Raw genomic sequence first — 11,422 nt, forward strand, 5'->3', positions numbered from 1 at the left:
TGCCTTTGTCCACAGTTAATCTATGATAGTATAAAGTAAAAATATGAAAAATAATTATGCAATGTTTTGCTTATGTAATGTATATTCCTTTGCAGCCAAATTATTCAAAAACATAAACACAGGTATAGCTGTAACCAACACACTGATGAATTGTATCAACAGCTTACAAAAGGACATCTTGGCCTCTGGCCTTTAAATACGAACATAAAAACAGTTAAGAAAAATTAAAAAAACAAACAAACAAAAAAAGTAGTTTTGAGATATTTATTCATTTATTTAGTTTCCATTGGAAAGTTTTCAGATGCCAGCATCCCTGAGAAAATGTAAAATGAAAAACTTCGGGACAGCCCCAAACATGTGGGCAGAAACAAGCTGGAAAAAGGTTTTAGTTTCAAGCAATCGCAACCCTGCACAGCTTTCTTCTTACCGTCCTCTGACTGTGAGACACTCCGGTTAATTCTTGGAGATGAGGAGATAGTGCCTCCCCCTGCCTTGCAAACTTACTGCAGTGCGGATCTGAGAGCTGTCCATGGTAGCGCTCTGTGATTAACCTTTTTTTTTTTTTAAATGGTGGATCCTCAGAGAGGGGGATGTCCCCATGCTGAACAGGCATCCTTGCATTAGTTCAGTTTGGATAGCATAAGCAAGCAAGTAATCAAGGAACTTTAATGCAAAAAAAATACCTTTTAACACATGCTATTAATACCCTATCAACCCCAATTCAGACACAGGACAAAATATTTTCTATTTTTGCTGTCTTATGGGTGAGTGTTCCTTCTGGGATTTTTGTCACAGAGTAATTCACTGACCTTCATACTTTCAATTGTTTCACTGAACGTAATAGAAGAAACAAAACGTGTCTAATTGTCCTTTAGAAGAACCTCCACAGACAGATCTCAACTTTCGCTGCACTTAACTCCCAGTCCGTCTCACTCGTCTACGCGTTCATCTCGAAGCAGCCCCGGCGGTGCGTCTGCATGTCTCTCACCCTGCGGATGGACTGGATCTGGGGGTGGTGGGCTCCCCAGTCGTTCCAGTGCTTGAAAGGTCCCAGTTCTAACACGTACTGGTAGCCACGGTAGCCGGGATACTGGTAACCCACCCACCTGCATGAAGAAGCAAAGAGGAACAGATATTACTTACGTTCATGCTTAAGTTTATGTTTAATTTGGATGGATGTGTGTAATATTGTGCTTGCAAAATCAGTTTTGTACCTTGCACTTTTTAAGTATCATTAAAACAACAAATTTCATTCATCATAGCATTTTATTGGGATTTTTTATGACTGACCAACATGAAAGTTTGAATAAATGTGAATTTGAACATAAATGATATATGGGTTTGAAAATGTTTTATAATTAAAAGTCTGAAAAATGTGATGTTACATTTAGACCTCTTAACTCTGAAAATCATTATTCAAGTTCAAAACTTTTCCTTTACAATTACCTAATTAATAAAATAGAGTCCATCTATGTGTAATCTGACGCCAGTATAACTTTGACTCTGATAGTCCTAAATAAGAGTTCAATCATTTTCTTTCAAACTCTGGTAATTATTAAGCAGAGCTCACCTGTGTGTAATTTAATCTCTGTTTTAATCCAGTTTAGAAGAAACAGAACAGCTAATATCAACAGACAGATAAAGCTGTGGAGAAGTTTAAAGTAGGTTTAGGTGATAAAACAAAATCTCAGATTGGAAAAGTATTGCAGATAAACCTACCAAGACAAAGCGGTGCACCAAAACAGACGGTGGTCTAGACTCTTTGTAAAACTTTAAAATTGTGAAGAATAGAAACCTACAGGTAATTTTCTATTTATTTTACAATTATACTCTCATTTCTTTGGCCCTTCTTTGTCAAATCCCTTTACTATGTATCAGGGCAAGAGCAAGTGCTAACATTAGGGCACAGATAACTAGTAACCGTAAACCAGATAGACAAAAGTAACATTAAGGAGAAGATCGGTAACGGCTTACGTTCCACCGGTGACCTGGATGCTGCCAACACGGTCCTGGAAACCATAGGACCACAAGCTTGGGATATCCTCATCACACACTTCCATTTTACGGCCTTCAAAGTTTGCACTTTCATACAGACAAATCTTGTGGTCTTGTGGATCCTAAAAAAGAAAATACATTCACCTTTCAGTGAGTTACTTCTTTGCTGTAGATATGTTTGATCCTTTAAATAGAAAGCAAGATTGTACATTTTAGAATATCACCTAATAAAAAACCCCCATCTAAGTAAAAAATAATCTCAAGTCTCAAAATAAACTCTTGGAAACATCTCATCAAAAGCACAATGCATCAAATAAAAGTTGGATTGATGAATAAGAAAAATGATGGTGTTGATGATGGGAACAGAGACGGATAAAAATAGGATGGTGACAACACACCATTCGAACGGGCCTGACTGACATCATGCGGTCACACCGGTAGCTGTTGGACCAGGTATCCCAGCGGGGGTACTCGCCCTTCTCCAGCATGAACATCTCACCGGTCATGTTCTGCTGCTCGTAGCCAACCCAGCTGGATGGTCAGAAAGACAGGCATGTTAGCATGTGTTGGGGAAAATGTACATTTTCTTAGGAAGCATCTCAGCAAAGGACCGGCATGGTGGTTGATATGTAATGTCATGGACTGAGTATTTCCAAAACTGTTGTCTATTATGATTTTTACGCACAACCATCAATTAGATTCACACAGAATTATCTGAAAAACAGATTTTTCCTGTAAGCAGCAGTTTTGAGGATAGAAATGTCTTGTTGATGCCAGAGGGCAGAGGAGAACGAGCAGACTTTCTTAAGGTGACAGGAAACCAACATTAGATGAAATAAACAGCTGTTCAATAACTGAATATGCAACTACACATTGAACCCTTAAGCAGATGGGCTAAAGACCAAACCTGCATCACTCATGTCGGCCAAGAACTAGAAATTTGTTTGGCCTTCCACATAAAACCCATTGTAAATTACAACTGGTATGCTCCATTAGCGTCCCATTAACATCAAATCTTACCTTCAAAGCTGTCCACAACCTCACCCCTCCATATCTCTCTGATTTTCTTCAGATTTTTCACACCTCAGATCCTCTTCCTCCATTCATCTCGCTGTACCCCGCTGCTCGCCTTGCCCTTGACCACATGGTCGCTCTCCCAGTTGATCTCACTAACAGACTCACTGCCACATTCACCAAAACTGGACAATCTATGCCACAAGAATAAAGGAAGTCCTGCAGGCAAATTGGGCTCCAGCGCCGTTCTCAAAAAGTGTACTAAACGAAGCATTTGGTGACTGTGTGTTACATTGAGGCATAGTCAGTGAGACAGTTTGGTGACTTACGGTCCACACTCCACCCTGATGGAGCCAATTCTGTCGAAACCCTTCTCACACAGATTAAGGCACTCTCCAAACAGGTCCATCCTGCGGCCTTGGAAGTTTTCATATTCATAGAGGTATATCTGATGAAAAAAAAAAAAAATCAATTTAGATATTTTATTTGCTTTCTTGGACTATTTTCTGTTTTTTGAAGTACCTTGTGATTGCGTAGGCCAATGGCAGGGTGACTGCCAATGCTGCCCTGAACACCTGAGTGAGACATGATGAAGTCTGAAGAGAAAGCAATAATATGAATCACCATTACATGCAACAAGGAGAGTAAGGAAGTATGTCACTGTCTACTGAAGCTGTTTTCCTGTAGAAATCAATCTGTGTTGAAACTGAGATGCGACAAAGCTGTTAAACCTCTTAAATATGATCAGGATGTTCAGGTGCAAACAGAACGTAGGCCCATTGCCTGGGGTTCCCTGAGAATAATCTAACTCAGGTGAGACTGATGACATCAAGATGCCTTTTCAATACGGTGAAAATTCTTTATGCGACCCACATAATGCTCAAAAAATGAAATATATTTTGTTTGTGCACACATGCATGCATTTAAAACCACATGTAATGTGTATAATTTTGCTTGTTTAAGCTATACCAAAACTTCTACAAATGTCTGCACAGAACTGCTGTTTTCCTGTAACTTTGGCTGCTCATGTTGCTCTGCTGCACCTGCAGAAATAAAACATACTATTAAATACTCACACAGGTTTTGTACCTCTCCTCCTGTGTTCTGTTTAAGAAAATGAACATGTTGCTCTTTCCTTCCTGAATCACGTTTCACTGGACACTTCTGTAATATCTACTGTAGTAAAAACTTTTGCAACTGAAACATTTGTGATGAGTAACAGAAAGAATTAAGTGACTGTAAATCAATACAATAAATAACCCTTAAAGAGTGTTTTCTGTTCTTGCATTTGCTTACAAAAGCCTGAAACCCAAACCAAAGACGGCCTGGGAAAACTCCCTATGCACTCTTTTAAAAGAGGGTGTTATTGATCTCTTCCACATATCTCACCTGGGCAGTGTCATTACAATAACCCTATTGTTAGAAAACGTCAATTTTCTGCTCCAAAAAGTGATATTATTTCTTGAACATTTTCTGAACATTTCTTAGAAATGGAAACAAATTTGTCACATCTGGATCCAATTTCTTCTCACTCGTCCCTGTTGATTTTATCTTATGGTAGCAGATTAGGATTAAATAATGCACTAACGTATTTTATCTGAGTTATCCACCTACTCAGTCCAAGGTTATAGCATGAGAAATAGTCCGTTCTGGCTCGGTTGTTTCAGTCCGCTGAGTGAGCAAACCACAGTATCCTGCCTAGCATCCTTGCATTTCTACCAGAGACAGAAGACCTGGGGTCTGGACACTTACAGTCACAGCTGAAGGCTGAAATGGACCGATCTTTGAAGACAGTGATGGACGGAGGCCTTCTGAGTGGGGATATATATATATAGACATTCACCTCCAGAGCGAATCTATGAAGGCCAGATTCTGACATCTCATTGGCTCAGAGCTGCTGGGAGCACGGTGATGGGTCAAAGGTCACTTTGTTAATCCATTGGTGATCTGTGCTCAGTCAGCAGCAGGGTCTTTATTGTATGGCCCCATTGTTGGGGGCTGAGGACAGTCACTGCCATCAGCAGAAAGTTGGTGACACACAAAACCCACACTGAACCGTCTGCTTTAGGTTTTGAACCACACCATAACATTTTTCCATTGTTGAATTAAACCTCCTGCCGCTTCCAACAGCTATTATGTATATAATTTTTATGGATCTTTTACACCCCACATTATTTTTTAAAGTTTTTCTCTCATGTTTGCGGCTAAGCCTTTGAGCTGTGGGACGGTAAATGTGCTGACTATAGGATTGGCATCAGTGTTTTTGTTCAGGCAGGGGACTTCTGGTCACGGTGCTGAAGTGCCCCTGCTATAATTGGGCCTATATCAAATCCACACAAAAAATATTAAGAGAGTGATAAAAAAATTTAAAAAGAAAAATATGTTAAAATGTAAACTGAAAACAAGTGAGCAACTGAGACGTGGTCAAGTTAAATTGACAAAATAAAACATTCAGGTTTTAGGAAAACTGGTTCCACAGCACAGAAGCATAAGATAAATTCTACCTACTCTTTAGAAAGCACTTGATGAACAGGCCTCCAGACTGAGCTAGATTTTTCAAACCTTATTTGTGACTAAAGGTTGGTCTATTAAGTAAAACTTTTGTTGTCATTAACCATTTGTTTTTTGTTTTTTTCAGTTTCCTCACTTACACCCAGATGTAGTAACACATCTGTAGAATCATGAAATCCATAAATAGCAGCTTTTCTTACAACAAAAAGTAGGCTAAAAGATCTCAGAAAGCAATACATTAAATATTCAAACACCATAAATACTTTTCATCCGTTTTAGTGCACATCAATTACAAAGATCGATGGAATTGAACTACTCATCTTCATCGCAATTAATTTGGTTCGCATAAATTGATGTCAAAATGTAATCTGATTGCCAATCAGGATCACAATGAGAAATTTTAGTCTAATTACCAGAAAGGGTTGATGTTTTGGGAGCATTGGGGACGGAGGAAAAAAAAACACATTAAAAGTAACAAATAAATAACGTGAACCACAGGATTAACTTAAAATACAGAACTCAGAAAAAACTAAACTCAAAATCCTCCAGATCATGAAATAAAAGGTTCTGGGTTCGATTCCCGACCCCGGTCTTTCTGCATGGAGTTAGCATGTTCTCCCTGTGCATGCGTGGGTTCTCTCCGGGTCCTCCGGTTTCCTCCCACAGTCCAAAAACATGACTATTAGGTTAATTGGTCTGTCTAAATTGCCCCTAGGTGTGAGTGTGTGTGTGCATGGTTGTGTGTCCTGTGTGTCTCTGTGTTGCCCTGTGACAGACTGACGACCTGTCCAGGGTGTACCCCACCTCTCTCCCGGAACGTTAGCTGGAGATGGGCACCAGCAACCCTCCCGACCCCACTGAGGGCCAAGGGTGTCAAGAAAATGGATGGATGGACTGTGTGTGTGTGTGTGTGTATCCTCTCATGTGGTAGTCAATGCATGACAGAGCGAGTGTGCTAAGTGCTAAATGCACACATGCTCTGTCGTGTTGAGTGTGACGCTCTGATCGCCAACAATCACAGCGCAAGATGGACTTTTCTTGTCATGACCAAACTGTAACGATCTGTTTCCTGAACTCTGCTGTGCCAGAACTCGGCCCGGCCCATTGGACACGAAACACTTGGAACTTCTGCTTATTTGCACTGGGCACAGTGCCCTCCGTTCAGTCCAGCTGCAGCTCACTAAAGCCCAACAGCTCAGTACCGAACAATGAACGGGACCAGCAATGTGCTGACTCCTGTCCCGACCCATACCGGTCCAGTTGCATCTCGGCACCAGCATGTATAAATAGGTCCGTTCAGTTTGGGGTTAGGACGTCGTTTTTTTGTGAAGTCCCTGTGAGAACTGAGCGCCAATATTTATTGGGCAGTCAGGTAAGCTTTCTATCTTAGTTCTTAGTGTGCAGACAGGTGACATTTTTTTTTTTTTGCACCTTTTCTGCACCATCACTCTGCTGAGTCATATAGACAGGAAGATGCACACATACGGACTGTGTACAGGCAGCACACTTAGCCATAGAGTTTGCATCCAACCTGCAAGCATGAGGATGAAGTTTAAATCACATGTGGATTTAGATTTATGTCCGATGACATAATTTTAGTTGAAACTGCATTGATGCGAAACCTTTTAAATAAACATAAAACATAAAATGTAGGTGGCATAAATAAATATTAAAGTACGACCTAGCTGTAAGCCCTCCTCACATATTTTCTGTTCTAAAGGCAAATCTTCACTGAAATCCACAGTAGCATGGCTCTAAATAATCCCACCCCTCTGGGACCATGGAAGGTGAGTGAGATCATTCGTCACATTGCCAAAAGTGGATTTCATTCTTTAAAATGTCATGCCTAATTCAATAAAAGCCACCATGGTGCGTGCACATGCATATTCTCTCTAGATCACAGTTTATGACCAGGAAAACTTCCAGGGCAAACGTCTTGAGTTCACCTCGGCCTGCCAGAACATCATGGAGTGCAGCGTCGACAACATCCGCTCCCTCAAGGTGGAGTGTGGGGCGTAAGTGAGACAAAAACAAGAAATGTTGATTAATAGTCTCCTTTAGCCTTTTTTAAAAAAAAATGATTTATTTGAAACGTTTGTGTCGCTTGTCGGCGAACAGCTGGGCAGGATATGAGCACTCCAGCTTCTGTGGACAACAGTTTGTGCTGGAGAGGGGAGAGTATCCTCACTGGGAGTCGTGGAGTGGCAGCAACGCCTACCACATTGAGCGGATGATGTCCTTCCGGCCCATCTGCTCCGCTGTGAGTTTCTCTCCCGAATCGACAGCTTTAGCTTGCTCGCAGATATTCAGTGATGATTAAGTGATGAAGGAATCGCAATACTCCCAAACAAAGATGAACTCAAATTGCGAAAAACTAAGACAAATATGAAGAAAAGTAAAATGAAGAAAATATGAAGAAAAGTAAAATGAAGAAAATATGAAGAAAAGTAAACTTCGCTAAGCTGACTGTTTTGTGTGTAAGCAGAACCACAAGGAGTCCAAGATGGTGCTGTTTGAGAGGGAGAACTTCATAGGTCGCCAGTGGGAGATAAACGATGACTACCCCTCCCTGCAGGCTATGGGCTGGAGCAACAATGAGATCGGATCTATGCAAGTTCAGAGCGGAGCGTAAGTCTTCATTTCTAAAAGTGAACAATCTAATGGCAGCTGAAGACACGACTAACAGCCCATGTTACGTAGCAGGATTGTGCTACTGGACACAAACATTGAAATGTGTCTCTGACTATGAGAGACTGATGTAAAGGGTATTTCTGAGTGTTAAATATGTGTAAATCTGTTTGTAGATCCTTTAAATTCCTAAATATATTGCTAAAATAGTTCTAGTAAGCAAAAAGCGTCTTTCTGCACTGACACGGTTTGCTGACATTTAAATAAGGTATTATGCGTGCGTTTATAGAGGAAGGTCCCACTCATAACTACACACACAACCAAAGTAAAAAGTGTTGTAGCAACATAAACTGAAAAAATACTCTCTACTGAAAGCTGGTGGCTATGAAGAGAGAATAAAAGCACCTGTGGCGACTTTACAGAAAGGAAGGCTTGATGTCACAAAACATAGATTTGATCCTTTCTCTTTGTAATGTTTAAAATCACCTTGCTGATTTAAATACAGAATGCAAACGTTATGACAATGAAGTACTCCAACAAATGCTCTACATGCAAATGTCAATAAGCAGAACCCAAGATAAGTAAATCTGCAAGGAAGCAATTAAGCTGAGGCAATCTCAGGAATCTCTTCCCTGCTTAGTCACGAGGGTCTGAAAGGGTGAGGTAAATGAAGGGGTCTGGAATATAAACAAAAATTAATTTTCTTAAAGTTTATTAAGTACAGTTAAAATATTTTAAGTGGTACATTTATAAAGACAGCATAGAAGTGTTTTGCTAAATGAAACATTTTTAACGTTACTTGGTGCATTTGGTAACTAACAAACAAATGAATTAAAGAGCTGCATGATTTCTCTTTTACAACTTGCTGGCCTCGCTGTGTTAAAAACACCATTCTGACTTAGAGCCTCCAGTCAGGCCCCACATGTGTGATCTGGGGCAGTTACTGCACACACATGCAGGCACACACTTAAACTGAGGAATTTAGCCGAGATTCTGGGGTGCAATAAGATGCAGGCAGGAGACACATACTTAACACACAGCATCCCAACTCCAAATATAATCAGATAGTGGCACAGCTGACAGGTAAATCATAATTTTGTGTTTGGTGCTTATTCACCTACATCAGGGGTGTCCAAAGTCGGTCCTCGAGGGCCGGCATCCTGCATGTTTTAGTTCTCTCCCTGGTTTTACACACCTGGATCAAATGATGGCTCATTAGAGGCCTAAGACTTGCTGAGGAGGTTGTTACAACCACCAGGGAGAGAACTAAAACGTGCAGGATGCCGGCCCTCGAGGACCGACTTTAGGCACCCCTGACCTACATTTATAATGCCACCCAGGGCGGCAAGCCCATATCTAAAAAAAAGCACAATAGAGTTTGGCTGCTCTGACCTGTAAGAGCGTTGTTGTTGGTAGTGGAGGTACTTTTAATTTCTGGCTTATCCTATGCAAAATTTTGCTTGATCTTTTTGCTTTTTCTTTCTCCCTGCAGCTGGGTGTGCTACCAATTCCCAGGTTACCGTGGTTACCAATACATCATGGAGTGCGACCGCCACGGTGGCGAATACAAACACTACAGAGAGTGGGGCTCCCATGCTCAGTCCTTCCAGGTGCAGTCGCTGCGTCGGATCCAGCAATGAGGCCTGCATCCGCCTCTCCCTACCACTCACTCTTTACCTCCTCTTCTTTCTTCTCCCCTTATTCATCTTCCTCCATCCACCCTGTCATTCCTGCACCTTTTGTGGTTTCCCAATTGAGAAGTTAACACAGTGTTTGTTTTGTTGCCAAATAAAAAGCACTTACAAGGGATTGAGAGGAGAGAAAAAAAAACTGACAATGAAGAGAAGCTCTGGACTGATGCCCCAGGAGGAAAGAAGAAAAGGGAAGTGAAAAGCCTGGCAGTGGCAACAGAGCAGCGGAGTCACGCAGGCATTGCTGTGTAACTTCACATGTTTGTGGGTCACTATGGTGACGCCGGTGATGGAAAAAGAAAGAATGGGCAACTTAAAATAAACACAAACTCAAACAGTCGGCTTCTAACCTGCAGAGTGTTGGGATTTCTTTTCTTTAACTGTTGCTTCCATAAATATTTGAGCTGCTCTGCTTTTTTCCTTGAAGCCTTTAGTTGATTGTGAGCTTGAATGACGAGGGTTAATCTTTTATTTTCTTTTAAAGCCACCAAAAAAAAAAAACATAGGGTGAAAATAGATATGACAAAAAATGCAGCCAATGTTGCTGGTAGGACCTGGAACGTATTAGTCACACTGCGAGTGATTGAGACATGCGCTGGTAAATCAAGAACTAAACGGTTTTACCTGAGGTGCACAGCGCCTCTAATTTAAAATTCATGATATAGCACAATGGGTCTCAAAATACAGCATGCAACCTCCACTTTTGTTGATTAGCAGGAACTGAAAAAAAAAAAAGTATCTGACAACAAAACTTATTCAAATTCTCAACACTGTTTCTAAATTCAAGTGCTTCATTATATATGTCCATGTTCTGATGTTTCCTCAGTAGGAAGCTGGAAATGTATCATTTTTCTGTTGTTTTTGAATGCATTAAATAGATTTGTCATCTATAGTACTACGATACTTGCTCAGCTGTAATGTATGAAAAACAAAAAATAAGCAAGTGGGAAGAGTTTATTTATCTCTTTATGACACATTAGTTTTCCAAAACAAGATCAGTTTATTACAAGACTCACTATTGGTTTGTGCCTAATAGAAGGATGGACACATAGTGTTTTTGATTTAGCTGTAGATACATTTTTAAAAATATTTTTTGATGATAATAATATGCAGAAATTGTCATATTTGGGACAATTTTCAAGAGTCTGTAGATGTAATATTAGATTAAACTAATTTTTGTGCTGGCAATTTATTGGAGAAAGAGCCATGATCTGATAAAGATCAGGGTAGAGTGAAGTCTTTCACCCTAAACAGGCAGAAGTATTTGACAAACAAAATATGATGAAATAGATGTTGTTATATATACCATCTCAATCATTAAGATTAGAGAAATTTATCTTAACTTGTAAAAAGGCCGTCACTCTTTAGAAAGTGAATCTCTGAATACAAATGTTTCAAGATAAACTAGGAGCAGGACTGATCAGGAACTAGCTAAATGAATACAATGTCACGTAACAGTTAATGTATAACTTGAGTTGTCATAGAGTATTAGGTTAACCAGCTTAATATGTAAGTAAATGTGTCTTGTAATGATTTAATGTTCTGATAATTTCTCCTCAAGGCTTCACAGCCAGCAGTAAACT

General features: G+C 40.2%; 2 protein-coding genes across 3 annotated transcripts; one reads left to right on the forward strand and one right to left on the reverse strand.

Annotated features, from left to right (window-relative positions):
* Positions 1–250: 250 nt before the first annotated feature.
* crybb1l3 (crystallin, beta B1, like 3) lies at positions 251–6,881 on the reverse strand. Of its 2 annotated transcripts, none has more exons than XM_008425587.3 (6): positions 4,762–6,881; positions 3,532–3,605; positions 3,339–3,457; positions 2,394–2,526; positions 1,975–2,117; positions 251–1,106 (listed from the first exon to the last, which is right to left on the reverse strand). In XM_008425587.3, exons 1-6 carry the CDS (start codon positions 4,886–4,888, stop codon positions 938–940), a joined length of 765 nt encoding a protein of 254 aa, XP_008423809.2. In that variant the 5' UTR covers positions 4,889–6,881; the 3' UTR covers positions 251–937. The 2 variants fall into 2 exon arrangements, with proteins under 2 accessions (XP_008423809.2, XP_008423810.2); XM_008425588.2 differs by lacking the exon at positions 4,762–6,881 and adding an exon at positions 4,624–4,753.
* Positions 6,802–10,188, forward strand: cryba1a (crystallin, beta A1a). Its single transcript, XM_008425586.3, has 6 exons — positions 6,802–6,892; positions 7,241–7,307; positions 7,417–7,535; positions 7,639–7,780; positions 8,006–8,148; positions 9,641–10,188. The coding sequence occupies exons 2-6, from the start codon at positions 7,269–7,271 to the stop codon at positions 9,786–9,788; spliced, it is 591 nt and encodes a 196-aa protein (XP_008423808.1). The 5' UTR covers positions 6,802–6,892; positions 7,241–7,268; the 3' UTR covers positions 9,789–10,188.
* Positions 10,189–11,422: the final 1,234 nt, after the last annotated feature.

Source organism: Poecilia reticulata, chromosome 13 (assembly GCF_904066995.2).
Source record: "Poecilia reticulata chromosome 13, P_reticulata-male-v2, whole genome shotgun sequence".
NCBI lineage: Eukaryota > Metazoa > Chordata > Actinopteri > Cyprinodontiformes > Poeciliidae > Poecilia > Poecilia reticulata.

Coding starts and splice junctions, on each gene's coding strand:
- crybb1l3 (XM_008425587.3), bottom strand. CDS start 4,888: ATGTCAGAATCTGGCCTTCATAGATTCGCTCTGGAGGTGAATGTCTAT. Junction 3,458..3,531: donor TTGGCCTACGCAATCACAAG/GTACTTCAAAAA, acceptor TTTTTTCATCAG/ATATACCTCTATGAATATGA. Junction 2,118..2,393: donor CAGTCAGGCCCGTTCGAATG/GTGTGTTGTCAC, acceptor TTTCTTTTTTAG/GATCCACAAGACCACAAGAT.
- cryba1a (XM_008425586.3), top strand. CDS start 7,269: ATGGCTCTAAATAATCCCACCCCTCTGGGACCATGGAAG. Junction 7,308..7,416: donor CCCCTCTGGGACCATGGAAG/GTGAGTGAGATC, acceptor TATTCTCTCTAG/ATCACAGTTTATGACCAGGA. Junction 8,149..9,640: donor ATGCAAGTTCAGAGCGGAGC/GTAAGTCTTCAT, acceptor TTCTCCCTGCAG/CTGGGTGTGCTACCAATTCC.